At 35.0% G+C, this 19,675-nt stretch overlaps 1 protein-coding gene across 6 annotated transcripts; it reads left to right on the forward strand.

Annotated features, from left to right (window-relative positions):
- Window positions 1-554: 554 nt before the first annotated feature.
- neurod6b (neuronal differentiation 6b) lies at window positions 555-17,766 on the forward strand. Of its 6 annotated transcripts, none has more exons than XM_087238749.1 (3): window positions 555-648; window positions 1,110-1,175; window positions 16,263-17,763. In XM_087238749.1, exons 2-3 carry the CDS (start codon window positions 1,136-1,138, stop codon window positions 17,219-17,221), a joined length of 999 nt encoding a protein of 332 aa, XP_087094875.1. In that variant the 5' UTR covers window positions 555-648; window positions 1,110-1,135; the 3' UTR covers window positions 17,222-17,763.
- The last annotated feature ends 1,909 nt before the right edge of the window (window positions 17,767-19,675 follow it).

Consider the following 19,675-nt stretch of genomic DNA (forward strand, 5'->3'; position numbering starts at 1 on the left):
TGAAATGAACTGTTTGAAGTTATGTAAAAAATGTAAGAAGCAGATGTTTCTCCTCTGTCTTCACCTCCAACACTGCTGCCATATTTCTCCCATGTTGAGCATGTGCTTGTTAACGTGATTTTTCTGCCCCGCAGCAGAACATATGAGTTGCTTTCACCTCTCCGTCAGATCTCCTACCTCCAATACATTTACATTGTACATTTTAAAAAACAAATCAATTATTCATGATTTCAGATGCATGTTAATTAGCACTGCATTTCGCCATCTGTGTTTTCATGTTTTTAGGCACCTGAATGTTTCTTGAACGTTTATAATGGCGGAGCACAACTTCTCGCTGTAAGAGAAACTTCTGCTTAATTAAATGACATGGAGAGGCTGAACTTTTCTTTATTTAATGCGGTTATATTTTAACTCGTTAACCCTGGGTCAAATGGGTGCTTCGAGTTTTCACTTTTCTTTTATAATTAATAAATAATTAATCACATCCTAACTTTTCATGCACGAACCAGTTTTACGTCCTTGTTTACATATGTGTTCAGTGTCAGTCATCGGACGAGCGTAGCACGTGATCTGGTGACGTATACTGTAGGCATAACAAGTAGAATCATCTCATTAAGCTATCAAGCTTAGCCTAAATCGACTATAAAGGTAAGAAGTAAATGTTTTGTTCGGTTTAACAAGTTAAGTTTACGTAAGGCTCCTGCATTGTTAATAAATGGCCAACTGTTAAATGTTACCAAGCTTTTACCTGAACAGACGTTTCCAACTAGCCTGAAGGTAATAACGTTAACGTTAACGTTATATATATATTACCGGTCTCATAGATTTCACTATCTCTTTCCTTTTTTTTATTCTTTTATAACCTGTTTTAACATTTTTATCTGTTTATAATTATTTTTATTGTTTGTGTTTTTTTTATTTTCTTATACTTCTCTTTTATTCTTGTTTATTTAAAGCACTTTGACTTGCCACTGTGTATGAAATGTGCAATATAAATAAACTTGCCTTGCCTAATAAGTTGCTTTTTTAATATTAAATAGATGAACTGTGTGTATAATGCCACCTCTGTGTACAGTTTTTAACAGAAACATTTCACTTATTGTTTACAGTTTAACAGAAGTTACTTCAATAATTCATGCAGCACATCATGGGGTGTAGGAAAAAGGTGGAGAAAGGTAAGAATTAAAGTCTTCTTTAACTATAAAATGTCCCAGTGAAGTCAAGTATTTTTGATTTTAGTGTTTATATGCTAGTCTTGTAGTTACCTATAAGCTAATGCTCCGAAACTTTGATAAATTTTTTTATTATTTAAAAGGTATATACAATTAAAACAAAGTTGATGGCTGTCCAAAATCACCTAGCCTACTACTAGGCTTGAATAGGTGAATTTGAATTTACTACACAACCGTTAGAAAAGTATGTTCAATTATGTATGAATGCGTTATGTAATATGAATAGAATTCCGATGTGCTACATCCACAAATTTTTATTATCACCTACCAGCAACTGCTTCACTCCCATTAATGAATTCTATCAAATTGTATTTTGGGATAGTGTAGCATACATTAGATGCTCACTTTAGAATTTTGCTGGTGGTAGTAGGTCATCCAGGTACTTGCATACTGTTTTTCAAATACTATAAATTCAGACATACTACCACTGGTGGAAAGAGTAGTGAAAAATTATACTCTAGTAAAAGTACCATTACTTGCCTAAAAATGTAGTGCAAGTAAAAGTAAATATTTATAAATATTACTGAAATTATGAGTAAAAAGTAGCCCTTTCAAAAGTACTATAGTAGTGAGTAATGAGAATTATGCTGTTAAAAGCTGATGCGTTTACATGTAATTTGTGCATGTGTGTGTAAATGTAACGTTCTGTAGTGCATCTAGTAATTGTCTAGAAGGCACACAACATCATAAGTCGTTAATATTGGGTTAGATTTAGGTTGTGATGTCAGGTGACCAAAATTCAACGTCTAAAGACAATATCATTTTGATTTCCAATAATGACAGCAAATGACGATGATATTTGGTCTATTTTAGGTTGTTAGAAAGTGACCAAAATCCAATGTTGAGACAACATCTAAAACCAGCATCATGTTGAAGTAAAATACTGACATTTATTTGTCAGGTATGGCTACCAAAATACAGCGTCTGATAGATGTCATAGTGGTAACGTCCACGCAATGTCAAGCTTTAGCATCATTAGACTATAATATTTGGTTGATTTTAGGTTGGACATTGATGTTGGCCTGATGTCGAGTTCTGTCGTCAACCCGATTTTCATTTCCAAACAAAAAGTGATGTCCCCACGACAATAGGGTACAACGTCAAGTTGACGTCATGTTGACATCTTGTGCCTGCTGGGTGTTGTAAGGCCATTTTGGTCATTATAAAGTAAACATTTGTCAGCTTCTCATCGACATGCATCTGAACAGTCTTTGGGTCACTGTGTGTAAAGATTTTGGACATCTTCTGGGACACTTTTAATGCTTCCAAACAGTTTGCTGCAATATTAAATCGCCATGTCTTGAGGTTGTTCATTATTATGCAGTTTACCTTCTATGTGCAGTTTGATGGGACAGGAATTACAGGACTGATGTTTCTAATCCCCATAGACATGAAACAATAAAAAAGTAGTGACTGTAGATTGAAGAAAAGTCGAGGAGTAAATTTACCAATACTCCACTAAAAATGTACTCAAGGGAAAGTAAAAGTACACATTTATAAAACTACTTGGTAAATTACAACTACTAAGAAAAACTACTCGATTACAGTAACTTGAGTATTTGTTATTAGTTACTTTACACCTCTGCATACTACTCCGCTAGCATACTATATAGTCGGGAAGTAAGGGTGTCACGATCCTCCAAATCCTCGATTCGATTACATTTTCGATTCTAAAGGCACGATTCGATTCGATTTTCGATTATGAATAATTAATTAATTAATGACAAATTAATTATTTGTAGCCTACCGTTTAAACTACCTGACCTGCATGGTCTTTGTTTTACCCATAAACAATTCATACAGTAAATGAATAAAGGCAAGATACACACATAATTACCACCTGTCAATCACTTTTTTCTGCGGGACTCGTGAATAGGCAGTGATCTGTGTCGTTATAATGGCGTCGGTAAAAAAAGACGCACAACCAACAGGAACCAGCCAACAGTATCTGAGGTGTTCGCTAAAATGACTAAGTACAAGTGAGTGAAAGATTGAAGCAGTCCTCTGACTGCCTGGACCTGCTGTCTCGAGCGCATGGCTGTGTGTTGCCATTGTTGATGTGCATTTTCAGAGGTAGAGAGGAAGGAGGGCTGCTCAGAAATGCTACACGCCACTGTGGATGTCAAATCGTTGTCGTTCTAAAATGCCATTTAAAAAAAAAAACAGTGTAAACAGGGCCTGAGTGTGTACTTTTCACGAGCAGATTTGCAACGGGGGCGGGCGGAGGATCGCGATGCCGGTGTTGTCTATCGGAAGAACCGTACGTAATACGTACATAGCAGAGCTTGCAAAACTGTGTTTTTTTTTTGTCAACAACACGAACGTTGTCAACATAACTCACTGGAAATCCAAAATGCTTACACACCGGCGACTTCATTGAAAGAGGAGAGGGTTTAAGTTCTGTCGACGGGTCTCCTGCTTCTGCAGTTTAACAAGCACTTCAACAAGCCTGTTTTTTTTCCCGCTTGGCAAGCCAAGCTGACGTGACATGGGGGCGTGGCAGCATCGACGATTCTATTTTTTGATTCAATAATCGAAATTGAGCATAAATTTCGATCGATTTAGATTTAAAATCGAAATCGTGACACCCCTATCGGGAAGTATGTAATTTTTTTGCAGCCTTAGAGTATCTGCGAGGTCTTAAATTCTTTAAATGTCTAAGATTTCGAAAACTAAATTTTAGGCCTTTCATTCACTGAAATTTACTTGTAAGTTAAATCATTTTAATAATTTTACCCAACACCTTTTTAGGCCAACACCGGTATGTTTTATTGAGATGTATTGTTGGTGACTGTATACGGTATATAACAAAACATCTCAATAAAACTTTTAACAAAACTCTATTTACAACTCTATTTAACAATATGGTTCCTCACAATAACATTTGCAAGTTTTCCATGTATTCATGGACCATATGTGATGAGGACACTAACCTGGACAGACTGTTGTACATTTAGTTTATTATAGCCTTTAAAGCTTGTCAAAGAAAACTTAAGAGTTTGACTTAAGAGTCACACTTAAGAGTTGCCACTTAGATATGCTTGGCGTTTATAGCAGGTTTGGCGTCTTGTCCCGGGAGAGAACCCTGAGCTCGAAGATACTTGAGCCCAAGGCTCGGTCTATAAGCATATATTCAGGTAGGTCTCGAGAGCTCCCCCTTAGAGCAGGGAAGCAAAGGAAGAGATGGGGTGGAAGGGGGGATTCTTCCAAAATGAAGAGAGCAGTAGGGAGTAAACAATCCATTTATAGTAAACTTTGATCACTCTGATTGGATTATTACTGATTAAGCAATTACATTTTTTTTTAAAAGCGCAAGTAAAAACCCTTATGTTTTAGCCCTTTATAAGTCTAAAATGTAATTTATAATGTCCTAAAAAAGGTCTTAATGTCTTAAATTTGACTTGGTGAAACCTGTAAAAACCTTAAGCCAATATGGATAACTGATTGTGATGACACAAACTGCTCTGGAATCAAAACAGACAAGTTGCAGATGAAAAGATTTTGATTAATTTCTGTATGGAATTAATTCTATTGCTACATTTCAAAGAAATATGGAAGGGATTCAAGCTTAGGGTTCTAAACCAAGCAGTAGTATTCACAAAACTTTGAAGACTATTTAGAAAAATGGGAGGAGCTTGTCTGACCCGCCCCTCTTTGTTTAAAGCCACAGGGAACTATAAAATGCTGAGATTTTTAGTATGTTGATGTATTTCCAATTGAAATTAAACATTGAGTAGGGGGCGGGGCTTACTTTTTGCAGCTTTCCTTGTGGAAAACTAATGCTAAGAGGTTTTGGTTAAGAATATTGTGCCTGAAGCTGTCAGTGATTTTCAAAAGAGAACTGCCACACCAAACATGGAATATTACAGTATACTAGACTTTGATTCAAAGTAACCACAACAAACATTATTATTTTTTTTATTGGAATGAGTTTCACAGTTTAATTGTTCACCTAAAGAATAACAGTAGCAAAATAAACATTGTAAATGTTAGTTTCACACAGCCTTTAAATGTAAATATATTAAAGAATACTTGAAAAAACTGCACATTTCACTGCACTTCAGAGAACCTTTAAATGTTTAAACGACCCTTACAACACCATTTCCACCGACTGTTAATATTATAACACAAATATGCTATCTGTAATCTGCGTTAAGGTTTCATATTCCCAGATGAAAACTGGTGATAAACCCAATTCTAAATGACACTTTTCAAACATTTTTACCCAAGGTAAACAGGGTTTAAATCTATGAAAATGTGGAGTTGGAAGCAGTGTAAAAAGGACTTAAGTCTGTATCTGTCAGGAAATAAGACACCTTTGCATGAGTTGTGTTTGTGTGCGACAATTGCTGTGTTCTGCTCACACCTTTCCTTCATCAGAGGTTCCACCTGGGTGAAGTGGGCTGCTGGCATATGGGCCATGTAATTGGTAGAAACAGCACAGCTGTAGATGGTGGTTCTGAGACCCAAAGTCCTCTAATCACGGCAGAATAACAGTGCCCAGCCAACCCGCACGACTCTCTCTCTCTCAGTGTGTGTGTGTGTGTGTGTGTGTGTGTGTGTGTGTGTGTGTGTGTGTGTGTGTGTGTGTGTGTCCTCTACTGCCATCAAACATCAGTCTGATCATTTCAACACCTCTTGACTTTTAATAAAGAATATTCTCTTATGATTCCTACAAAAACAGTTGCCCTTGTGATAATGTAATCAAAAGAAATTACAATTTGTTCTTTCAAAACCCATTGAAGGGTTTATTTCACTCAAATATGAAATTCTATCCTTATTTACTCAACATCCTGTTTTTCCAGATGTTTTTTTTTCCTAAAGAAAACTAATGGAAAATGTTGAAGGGCCACAAATGAACATAAAAGAACAATAAACATAAATCAAGGCAATCTGGGAAACCTGTTTAAAAACAGTCATTGTTACATTTCATTAAGTTTTCTGACCAGTGTTGTTGTAAACCTAAACCGAAAATGTTTATGTTAATTGAAATTAGCTGAAATATAAATATTTCATAGATCATTTAAACAACATTTACAAAAATGTACATGATTTTGGAAATGTCACCTTGAAAAAATTAGCAAATTATAACTTTGACAAAGTAAAATTCTAGGTTTAAGTACTAAATGGCTATAAAATATAAATTTTAAAATGCATATTTAAAAAACAACAACTAATAAACCTGAAACCAACGCAGCACGGTAGAATTCTAATGAAAACTGAATAAAAACAAAAGCTGATTCAAAAACACAAATACAAACTTAATTGGTATCACTGTTCTTCCAACAAAGGTATTTTCAGAGGTACTTTTATCTCAGAAGACGTTTAATTATTTTAGACGCTTGTTATACTTGTATACATACTTGAAGTGAAAATTATTAGCCCCCCTTTGAATTTTTAACTGGAGAAAATCGTTTTATTTTGGCTAGAATAAAAGCAGTTTTAATTTTTTTCAACACCATTTTAAGGTCAATGTTATTAGCCAGTCTACAGAACAAACCATCATTATACAATAACTTGCCTAATTGTTCTAACTTGCCTAACTTAATTAACCTAGTAAAGCATTTAAATGTCACTTTAAACTGTATAAAGGTGCCTTCAAAAACATAGTAAAATATTATTTACTGTCATCATGACAAAGATAAAATAAATAAGTTATTAGAAATGAGTTATTAAAACTATTATGTTAAGAAATGTCTGGAAAAAATCTTCTCCATTAAACAGAAATTGGGAAAAAAACAAACAGGGGGGCTAATAATTCAGGCGGCTAATAATTCTGACTTTAACCGTATATTGTCCCATTTCAGAAAAGATTTATCATATCGTCTCTGCCATACCTGAATGTTTGAAACAAAAGTAGGGTGAATAAATAATATCTGAATTTGCATTTGATTGGTAAACTGTTATTTGAAATGCACTATAAGATGAAATATATACTACATGACATACTGATCCAGTTTGATAAATTTTAGCCAACAAGTAATCCAATCCACCTTTTGTCCAGTTTTTACTCAGAAATTTTTAAAGAAAACATGAAGCACTGTAGCCTTTTAGTTCTCGTAAACCTTTAATCAAACTCCTATCCTCGTTTCGAAAACATTGTTTTAAGCCTTACACAGCTAAAAATAGATGCGTCATTACGCCATCATTACGTCATCGCCAAGGAAAGTAAATAAAAGGGTTATTCGAATGCACAGATTGTGCTGTTATTTCTGTACAAAATGTAGTCATTTTTATTCCTGTAGTAAGATAAGCACTCTTATTTTTGTATGATATATTATTGCTTGTTTTTTAGATTTTTTTTTCTAAATAAAACAAAGCTAATTGTAATTTTTGTGAAATTTACTAGCAATTTGTTAAGAAAAACTGTTAATCCTAAACCCTACCTGAAAGGAAGCCAGGAATTAAATAAAGAATTCCAGAGGATAAAACAATAAAATGAGAATATACGATCTTATAAATAATTAATAAAGTAAAGATTTTAAAATCCCCCTCCCTAAAATACATTTTCTAAGTGATTTATCTTTGCTTTTCTCTGTTAATGAATCTAAAAGGAAGATCACAGGAAGAACTTAAAACACCTTGAAGGAGCAGACTGAAATCCAGCAGATGCACCTGTTATGATGTGAATCTTTGTGTTCTGATTGATTGCGTGCGTGTGCGTGTTGGAAATCAGGGTGCTTTTAGCATTTTGCAACACAGCAAAGGTGTGATTATGAAATGTGAGGCGAGGGTGAGTCTCACAACACTGTCAGTGCTGTAGGTGTTAGTTAATGCCACCACAAGAAACATCTGCAGGGGAAAAAGTTCTATTTTTAAGAGTTTTACTCCAGGAAAGGTACGGCAGACGCTTCCTTCTCTAACACATCCTTCAGGTTTTTTTTTTTTTTTTTTGGTCTGCCTGTAAGATTGTGTGCAGCTTTGAATCGGACCAGCAGTAAGAGTGTCACCTGTGATTCTGGCAGGCGGTTTTGTCTCATCTCCGTCTCATTGTGAGAGTTCCAGCGCCTTCATTAGCAACTCGGCTCGTCACACTGCCTTTAAACGCTGATAATGTGATAATTAAAACAGCTGACGAGCATGAGCTGTCATCGCTGTGGCAACAAAAAGCCTCATTTACAGGTGGAAGAATAGCAAAGCATCATCCAGGTTTACCATCCGCCTCCCGGCACACTATGGTGGAGCTGCTAAAAACCTGACAGGAAAATACTAGGTGCTGAGATTCAATCAGATAGAATACTTGTACTGATATAAAAGTTTAAAGTCTGATTTTTTTGGTTTTTTTATTTAAAGCTCCGTTTAAACAGCAATTGCTAATTAAAATAGACATTTCAGCATCATGAATTCAATACTCACACAAAACTTCTGAAATCATTTTGTTATGCTGATTTGCTTTAATAGTATGTGCTGCTTCATAACAATTGAACTGTGATTGAAATTAGGATTTTTTTTATTATAGTGCCATATTATGGTATTTAAGGGTAAAATCTACTTTTTTTTCTCTCTTCTCAAAATATCCCCTAAAGTTAATCAGATGAGTTTTACCATCTACAGTTGGTCAGGCGAAAGCACTTTTAGCTTAGCTTAGCATAAATCATTGAATCGGATTAGACCATTAGCATCTCACTCAAAAAAAAAAATCTATAGTTTTCCTATTTAAAGCTTGACTCTACTGTAGTTAGTGTGCTTAGACTGACAGAAAATTAAAAGTTGCTATTTTCCGTGTAACTATAGGAACTATACAGTGAACTACACAGTATGCACAGTTGTTTATTGATGCATGCAAGAGTTTGAAATGCATGTTTATATGTAGGTGCATGTGTTTTGTAGATTATTATATAGAACAGTAAATCTGTTACTGTGCATTTCAGGTTGTGTTGTAAGCCTTTCTTGTTTAAACATTAAGTATAAGCAATTGTCTCATTAACATGCATGCAAACAGTTGTTTCATACCATGTATGTGCTGGCATTTTGCAAATGTGTCACAAATTTACTCAACTGTATATCAGTTATGTAAATGAAACTGGAATTTCTGATGACTCATTTTAAATGTTTCAGAGTTGATGCTCTTAATCAACCCAGGCCCATTATGGGTACGTACACCTGTATACATTTCTGGAGAGTATGATTTTTCAGATCCCAAATTTCTCTCACAAGTGCCATTCGCATCTGCTGTTCTCAGTTAAATTCACCAGAGACCATTGCCTGCCTGACTGACCGACCGATCATCCCACCCACCCCATTCCCTAAACCCAACCGACAGTGTTTTCAAAACCAATCCAAAAAAGCCCTCGAGGCTGCCTGATTTTTATCACGTTTTCAGATCTTATTTGCTTATTTTATTTTTTTAGCAATTTTTTTCAGCCATACGTAGCTCTGGCTACATAATTTGTGCTCTCCAGAAGTGTATACGGGGGTACGTTTTCAAAATGAGCCTGTGTTGCTTTTAAGATACCGCGGCTGTGTCTGAAACCACCTACTACTCAGTAAGTAGTGCATTTGAATTTAAATGTAATACTCTGTCATTAGAAAAGTATGTTCAATACAGTATGAATGGAACTCTGACGTACTAAATGCCATTTTGTTATAATTTGTTATAATAACCTACCCGGAATTCTATGAATTCGGACATACTACTCGGCTCGCATACAGTTTTTAGCGTACTATATATATCGGTATAGTATTATGGACTTAGCCAGTAATTTAATTTATCATGCACTTCAAATAAATTTAAAATACATTGCTCTGGGTGCATTTTGTGGCACATTTCAGATGACAAATCCACTAGAGGGCGCTGATTTATTTTGTGACTTGCTTAGAAATAGGTTACGTTTAATTAGACTCTGTTAAGGTATTTTGTGGTATTTATTAGGTGTTGTGCTAATAACTGTATGAAAAACATCATTAATATTTTATCATTAATGTGACAAGGAACAAATGTTGTTCGCATCACACTGCTGTAGTGTTCGTTTTACCTACAAAACTGCAGACAAATATATGTTGAAAAATGTTTTGACAGTTTTTCAGTCAATTCTCTTCCGTTCTCTCATAAATAATAATATAAAATAATCATATTTACAATAATAATAATAATAACTAATAAGAAATAATAACAATAAACAGTGCATTATATAAATATAAATCAGGGTTCAACGCTAAGGATTTATTCTACTGGTCCAATCGGGCCAACATATCAGATTTTTTACTTGCCCTGCCAAAATTTTCACTGGCCCCACCAAAGAAAACATTTATTTAAAAGCTATTTTATAGCCACATATTTTAAATACTGTGTAAAAAATAAGGTATATAATCATTTAAATGTTAATAATTGTTCAAATAATGTAAATAATATTTAAAAAATGATTATAAATGAAAAAAAATGAAAAAGCTTTCGTGTGTTAACAAAACTAAAAAAGCAGTATGGATAATGTACAGAGATTTTATTGCAGTTCAAAATTATTTTTACAAAAGGTGACCCCAATCGGGCCAGTAATGATCCCGTCTACTGTCCCAAGCATCTCTCTCGCTGGCCCCGGGCCAATGGGCAGTCCTTATTGTTGAGCCTTGATAAATATTTGGAATTTTTTTTGTCACATTTAATTAATGCAACCTATTAAAAGCTTTATTTATGAATTGATTTGACATATTTTATGACTAAACCAAACAATTTGAAGAATGTTGTAATCTTTGGTCAGTTTAAAGTGGCTTTATAGAACAAAACTCATGAAAAAAATATAAAAAGTCGTTTTTTCTTAAACTTTAACACTTATTTGGCACTTTTGATGAATAACATTTCAATAAAAAAACATAATTGCATTTCTCACAACTTTTTGAGTAGTGTATCGTGGTGTTTACATTGTATTTTCTCCCCTGAAACATGATACTGAAACACTTGTTCTTGGCTAATTATTCTTATCCGATTCATATTGTAAATAAACAATTCCCATTGGAATACTTCCAAACTTTCACTTGGGAGTGTAACAGGACTCGTGTCGAGCATGTGTGTGATTCATCGTAAGAGTATTAGGTGGCAGATAAATGCATTTCCCTTCTCTCTTTCTCCATCTCTTTCTTTCAACTACACAATGATTTATTACCTGAAAAGACCAGAGAACTAATTAGTGGAGTAATTAATTAATTTAAATTTGCATATTTGCATTTGCAATTAGTGCAGTCAACTGATTAGTCTGAAATGAGGAGTTTGACTCATCAGATGCTGGTGTGAACTGGACCAGAACGTGCAGTATGCCAGCTGAGGCGTTTTGGGGGGCACTATGTGTGTGTGTTTGTGCGCGTGCGTGTGTGTGTGTGTCCACATGTCGCTGTTTTGGGGACTGCCCTCTGCTGCACAGTGAAATATTTACCGGAAAAGTAGTAGTTTGTCTACTATATGATTTAAGGACGATGAAGCGTAAACTAAACACAGCTGCACTTCTAACATTCTCCACGCTAGACTGCACTAGAGACTCGGAGTTGTCATACACTGTGGGCTCAACTTACAGAAGCACCTCATGCAACACCAGCAAAACTGTGGAAAAGCTATATGCTTTATCTGCCTAATGTATTAAGCTATGTTTTATCTGCCTGTGCATACAAGATATCATGCAGTAACTCATGTTGATTATTCAGTAATGTATTTAGGGAAGTCTGCGCCAATTTTAGTGTAGGAAAATTATGATTATTAATATATTTTATTATTATAGCTTTAGATATTTTTGTGAATTATTTTATAGTAGTTAAACTGCAAAATTGTAAATACTAACATTTAAAAAAACAAGACATACAGTTGAAGTCAAAATTATTAGGCCCCCCCCCCTTGTTTATTTTTTTCCCCCAATTTCTGTTTGAAAGATGAAGATTTTTTCAACACATTTGTAAACTAGTAGTTTTAATAATTTATTTCTAATAACTGATTTATTTTATCTTTGTCATGATGACAGTAAATAATATTGGACTAGATATTTTTCAAGACACTTCTATAAAGCTAAAAGTGACATTTAAAGGCTTAGCAAGGTTAATTTTTTAACTAGGTAGGGTAAGACAAGTTATTGTATAATGATGGAAAAATAACTTAATGGGACTAATAATTCTGACCTTAAAATGGTGTTTAAAAAATTAAAACTGCTTTTATTCTAGCCGAAATAAAACAAACAAGACTTTTTCCCAGAAGAAAAAATATTATAGAGATACTGTGAGAATTTCCTTGCTCTGTTAAACATCACTTGGGAAATATATATATATAAAAAAAAAAAAAAATCAAAGGGGCCTATTAATTCTGATTCAACTGAACATTACATTTGTTAACATTAGTTAGCATTCAGATCACTTCCAAAATATTTACTATTATTAGATGTTTACAATTTGAATATTAAACGTAGAGTTCATCCAAAAATGAAAATGTTGAGTTTCTATTATTATTTTTTTTTGCTCAACACAAAAAAAGATATTTTGAAGAATGTTGGCAACCAATAATTTGATATTCCCCATAGACTTCCAATATAAGGAAAACAATGAAAGCCAATGGGGACCAAAAACCGACCAGAGATTTTATAAATATCTTCATCAGAAGGAAAAAAAAACACTACAGGCAAATAACGAATGGAGAGTGAGTAAACAATGACAGTATTATTATTATTATTATTTTTTTGGATCAACTTAACTTCTTAACAAAAAAATGTCATGTATACTACAATGAATTAGTAATATTTATTCATTTAAATTTAAACCCAAGCAAAGATGATACTGCAACGAATTTATATGTATGTATGTATATATGTATACAATATATATATATATATATATATATATATATATATATATATATATATATATATATATATATATATTTATATTTATATATATATATATATATATATATATATATTTATATTTATATATATATATATATATATATACATACATACATACATGCATACATACGGTTATTAGAAATAATTATTAGACCCCACTCCTCTGAATTATTATTTCTTTTGTTTATATTTCAAAAATGATGTTTAACAGTAAGGAAATTTTTCACAGTATCTCTGATAATATTTCTTCTTCTGGAGAAAGTCTTATTTTATTTTATTTTTTTTTTTGGCTAAAATAAAAGCAGTTTTTAATTTTTTTAATTAAAAAAAAAATTTTTTTTGATCGTCTACAGAATAAGCCATCATTATACAATAACTTGCCTAATTACCCCAACCTGCCTAGTTAACCTAATTAACCTAGTTAAGCCTTTAAATGTCACTTTAGCTGTATAGAAGTGTCTTGAAAAATATCTAGTAAAACATTATTTATTGTCATCATGGCAAAGACATAATAAATTAGTTATTAAAAATTAGTTATTAAGACTATTATGTTAATCTTCTCTCCGTAAAACAGAAATTGGGGTAAAAAAACAAACTAGGGTCTAATAATTCAGGGGGGCTAATAATTCTGACTTAGTGTGTGTGTGTGTGTGTGTGTGTGTGTGTGTGTGTGTGTGTGTGTGTGTGTGTGTGTGTGTGTGTGTGTGTGTGTGTGTGTGTGTGTGTGTGTGTGTGTGTGTGTGTGTGTGTGTGTGTGTGTGTGTGTGTGTGTGTGTGTTCAATTCACAATTATTCATCAGGAGTCGCCACAGCGGAATAAAACTGCCAACTTATCCAGCATAGATTTTCTGCAGCGTATGCCCTTCCGGCTGCAACCCTGTACTGGGAAACACCCACACATTCTCACATTCGCAAACCTTCACTAAGTTTAGTTAATCCAATTCACCTATATCTCATGTCTTTGGACTGTGGGGGAAACCGGAGCACGCAGAGGAAACCCAGGCAAACACTGACAAATGCCATCTGGCCCAGCTGGGACTCAAACCAGCGACCTTCTTGCTGTGAGGTGACAGTGCTAACCACTGAGCCACCGTGCTGCATATATATTTATATAATAGGTCTATACATTTCGTCCTTAATAAATAGAGGTTTATTAATATATTGTATATTTTTAAACCGTGCTTTCATACAGAATATGTATTTAAGAACAAACAACTTAAACAACAAAAAGATAAAACAATGCAATAAATACCAAATTAAGCGTCTAACAAACAAATATAACATTTTAAAATTAATAAAATAAAATGCATCAACTGTGTGAAAACTATCTGAAATTTGAGGTCTATTTTTATCATTTTTTTGTGTTCAAATAATTAATGCTGTAAATATATTATAACTCTAAGGTATATGTCAACTGTGACAATAACTATCCACAATGTCCTGTAATTACACCTAAATATCAAACAATTACATGATGCCATCAGTGTACCAAAGAGTGGATTTCGACTTGCTACTGCATAATGAGAAGGATCAGACTATTACTGTCTATTATATTTTCCTGGGTGTTTTCTTAATATGATTTATTTTTTTGTATCTGTCACATGTACATCACTTTTGTTTATTTTTTACGTGCTTTATAAATTAAGTATTGGCATACTGTAGTGCAGAGATTTCCTCTATTATCTGAGCATTTATTCTCCGTCAGACTCGAGCATGCATGTGTGAAGACATCTCAACTGATTTGCTCTTGCCTGCAGCAAACGTCGGCCTGTAATCAAATAGCTACACGCGCTTCGCTTTTAAAGTCTAAATCATTTCGTCGGCTCTACACTGGTATTGCCGCAGCAGTACTGGCATTAATCTCCTTTTTTTATCCGGAGTTTTTTGACGGTAAATGAGAGCCTCCCGGTGCCCATTACCGTGCGCACCAGATGATGAGAGCGGAATGAAGGTCCCGAGAGACGCGTCACGTGACCAACAAAACGTCAGTGGCAGATGGCATGGGTACCAGCGCTGGTGCCTGGCATGGGTGTCATTTCTCTGTGAAAGAGAGAGAGAGAGGGATAGAGAGAGAGAGGGAGATTAAAGGAATTCTTACTGCTCCACATCAAGCACATGGGAGGAAGCTCTGAACATCGCGAGGAATTTGAACATGCGAGCTGAACACTGAACGAAACAGGTGAGCATTGGACATCAGCATCAGCTTTGGCATGCCATGTGTTATTGTTGTGTTTATTCTTGTGTTTGCGTGTGTAGTTGCATGCAGCAATGTATTCATCATTTACATGCTTTTGACTTAACTATAGGGATCGTTGTTGTTTATCTTTTATTTTATTTTATTGTTGTTAGCCCTTATACAGTAGCAGGAACATTGCCAGGTTAACCAATTAGGACTTGAGCCACAGGACTGAAATTTTCTATCAGACATGGACCAACACCCTCTTGAGATGACAAAAGAAGATGCAAATTTATCTGTGAAATGTGATGTGCGAGACGTTTCAGTGTAATTTCACGTCTGTTTAGCAGTTTGATTTTGTGATCGAGTTATGTGGATCTGAATCAGCAGGTTTTTAACTGATTTGGTAGCATCCACACTCGATTTGGGTCATTTAAAATGACTGGAAATTACTACTGAAATGTCAGAATGCGTGCGTAATATTTGTAGTGAAACCGCCACAAAGGCTGAACACAACAAACAGCTTGTAGGCCTGTTCATTTGAGGGACACACGATTTGTTTGTCCACCCACAATTCTTGGCTCACATTTGTTTAATTTAACTAATTGTTAACTTGTTTTGAATGAATGTTATATTGAATGAGATAATCAATATTTAATTGCAACAATAATGCACAAATATAAAAAGTGGGACAGATTATTTACAAAATAGGGTTGTTTTTAAATGCACCCTTAAGAGTAAGTTGTTGATTAATTAATTTGTTGCAGACAAATATTAAAGTCTGACACATTTTTAGACTAATTTATTGCTGTGACTAGCAAATGAAGTTTAAAAATATTAGCAGCTTCAATCTGCACATGTTTTTGTTTTAGAGGAAAGCATTCATTCCTCAAGTAGCCTGATGTTAGATATTTAGTGGCAGCTAAATCCAAAGCCGCCATTTCAAAAACATTTCAATTATTCAGATAGCCCATGAGTAATTAGGCTTCCGGTCAACTGACGTCATGATTTCTGTATTTTGTTGTTGTTTTTGTTGTGACACAGGGACGATGTTAACGGTACCGTTTGAAGAGCCAGATATGATGCGCGAGTCTCAGTTTGGCGCCACGTTCACGCGTCAGGAAGACGTCCGGACACTCAGCAGCGCCGAGCTCAAGGAGGCAGAGGACGACAACACGGACAGGGAGGAGGAGGAGGAGAGAGAGGAGGACGAGAATGGGCTGCCAAAGAAGAAGGGTCCCCGCAAAAAGAAATCCGAGGGACGCGGTGACCGAGTCAAAATGCGCCGTCAGGAAGCAAACGCGCGTGAGCGCAGCCGCATGCACGGCCTCAACGACGCGCTCGAAAGCCTGCGCAAAGTCGTGCCGTGCTACTCCAAAACGCAAAAACTCTCCAAGATCGAAACCCTGAGGCTGGCCAAGAATTACATTTGGGCTCTGTCTGAGACTTTGAGCGCGGGAAAGCGACCTGACCTGCTCGCGTTCGTGCAGACCCTGTGCAAGGGCTTGTCTCAGCCCACCACCAACTTGGTCGCGGGTTGCCTCCAGCTGAACGCTAGAAATTTCCTCACAGATCATAACGGGGACGTGTCGTTCTCTGGCAGGCCCGCGTACGATTCCCTGTACCCATACCCGAACGCCGAAATGGCCACGCCCACCGGCCTCAGCTCTGGGACGCGAGAAAGCGTCAAACCGTTCCGGCCCTACAACTATTACGCGTCCTACGAGTCCTACTACGACAGCGCCTCTCCAGAGAGCAGCAGCCCTCACTTCGACGGCCAAATGAGTCCTCCAATTAATTACAACGGGATTTTCTCGCTCAAAAAACACGACGAGCAAGTCGAGTACAGTAAGAACTGCCATTACGGGATGAGATACTGTAACGTTCCCGGTCGGGGCTCCATGTACCGCGTTTCCCCAGACAGCCATTTTCCTTATGACTTACATCCCCGCAGCCAGTCGTTCCAGAGCCAGGACGAATTAAATACGGGTTACCATAATTAAAAGCGAGCATAGGGGTTGGATGCCAGCTACACTAATCTGTTAATTAATTAGTGCTTGTTGCTGATTGTTTTTTGCTTTGTTTTTGGCACGTTTGATTTCATCATATTTGGAAGTACTGTAAAAATCAATGCTATTTATTTCCGACTGCATAGGTCGCTCGAGGCTGTTTGGTAGGCCGATTACAATCAATTACACGAAGGAAGATGGAAATCGCATTCTGAAGCATATCTTGTGGAAATGGATTTATTCGTGTGTTACATGAAACACAAAATCATGATAGCAATAATGGAACTATGCAACACAGTGTGTGACATATATTGCCGTGCAGACGTGTAAATAGCCTGATTGTGTGAATTTTATTCTTCGTTAGACATCAGTGTCTTTGAACTATGGGTACTCGCCACCATCCTCACTGATTCTGCGTATAATGTCAACAAGAAAACTATTGTGATTTTTGCTATGTGGAAATGCTTTTTTCCCCTCTGTTTATTTATTCACTGAGCTAACTTCGATCAGCTTGTCGAAATAAATCTTGAATGTGATCAGATGTGTTCATGGTTTTTACTTTTTGGAGAAAATAAGCTGGAATAAGCGGCATTAATATATAATATTGCATTAGCATATACCATATCAACTGATTAGTAAATAGAATTGTTTCACATTATTAAATCTCGACATTATTTAAAAAACATACATTACCAAGTTACTTGGTTCACATCTAAAGACGACTGATGATGATATTTATTGTCAGCAGGTTAAAAAAATGTAAGAGTTTTAAATCATAAAGCTTTGGTATGATTTGTACTAAATATTGCCGTGAGCGCACAAGTTTGGCAAATACGGAACGAACTGTGTATGCATTACTAAATAATTCTCAATTAATAAATTAAGAAACCTGATAAATCATCTACATTACAAATGGATTAGATCGAAAAACACTTATTTGTTTAAAATGTTTTTGTGCAAAACAACTTGAAATAATAAATATTCAATTAGCAATTGTTTGGATTTGACCTTATGTTTATTCATATTTTAATTTAAGTGCTCCATTGGGGCTTTAGCATGAACATGTTGAATTTATTATGACCTTTTACAAGCTTGTTAATAATGTATATTATCTAAAAAAACTGAATTTCATGCTTTTATTATAATCATCATAATATTTGTTAATATTAGTTAAATCATTTAACGAATTTGCAAGTGTACAGCTTTTCTGCAGATTATTTCAGTCAAGTATTATTAAATGTCGGATAATACAATTCAGATATGACAGCTTCCAAATATTGTTTTACAATTATAAATGTATATTTTTATTTAATAATAGTTAATAGTTTATTGTTTTATTTCATGTGTAATGATTATAAATTATTTAACGTTTCCTTTGCAGTTTCTAGAAACGAAGAGGCGAAATATAAGATCTGAAACTAGATCAGCGATTAATTATCTTCTCGTTATTATTATTATTATTATTATTATTATTAGCATGATTATTTAATTTTGATATAATTATTTAAGGAAAGGGATTGCATTTTAGGAGGTAAACGATTTGATCTTCAAGTCGGAGAACTGAATCCAGTCAAGAGTTTGACCGACTTTAAGTAAACGCAGCATAAATCGACATTAAAACCTATCTGACGATACAACTATTTAATTCCAATAACAATTACTATTATTTCTGTATGTAATTTGACTTAAAAGTCTAATTTAAAATCCAGTTAATCTGAAACTGACCATTTGATAGCAAATACCCGCATTCTTTACAGTCTTATTAGCGGCATTCTTGTCAAGGGTATTTACAAGTAATAATTATTTCCCTATAGCTTACAAGTTATCAAAAATATATGATTGGAAATCAAACACGAATTTATGCTTATTTATTTTTTAAAAATACATACATTTTTCTTTATTCTGTTACGCATTAAATACAGAAGATCACGTGAAGTTTGCGTTATTAAAAATCAGCCGTTTGATTATTTGCTTTAATAAAATCGAACGAAACAAAAGACTTAAACTTATAACAAAACTATATTAAAACTAAATATTTTTAGTTTAGTATACAAGTTAGACATTTCTCAACTTGCAGCATTAGTAGACTAAATGAACTCGGTTATGTATTATATATACATTTGCGTCTCTGACATCATCTCGTCCTGCTCAGTTGCTGTGAGTGTGAAAACGCGTCTGTGTGTTTGACATGTGAATCTCTGGAGCTGGAAACCTCCAGGCCACTGACACCATCCTTCCTCTCACACACACTCATCCTCTCCTCCAGCCTCTGACAGCTGCTGTGTGTGTGTCTGCATGTGTGCGCGCGCGCAAGTGTGTGTGTCTCGAGGGTGAAGGTCTGAATGGTTGGCATGCATTGGCTCTCCTTTGACTGAGAGGTTAACCACGGCTGTGCCCTCTTTCTCTCTCTCTCTATGGAGGTATAGAAGTATAGAGCAGCATATGGCA

Source organism: Danio rerio, chromosome 2, assembly GCF_052040795.2.
Source record: "Danio rerio strain M-AB ecotype USA chromosome 2, GRCz13ab, whole genome shotgun sequence".
In the NCBI taxonomy this organism is placed as follows: Eukaryota; Metazoa; Chordata; class Actinopteri; order Cypriniformes; family Danionidae; genus Danio; species Danio rerio.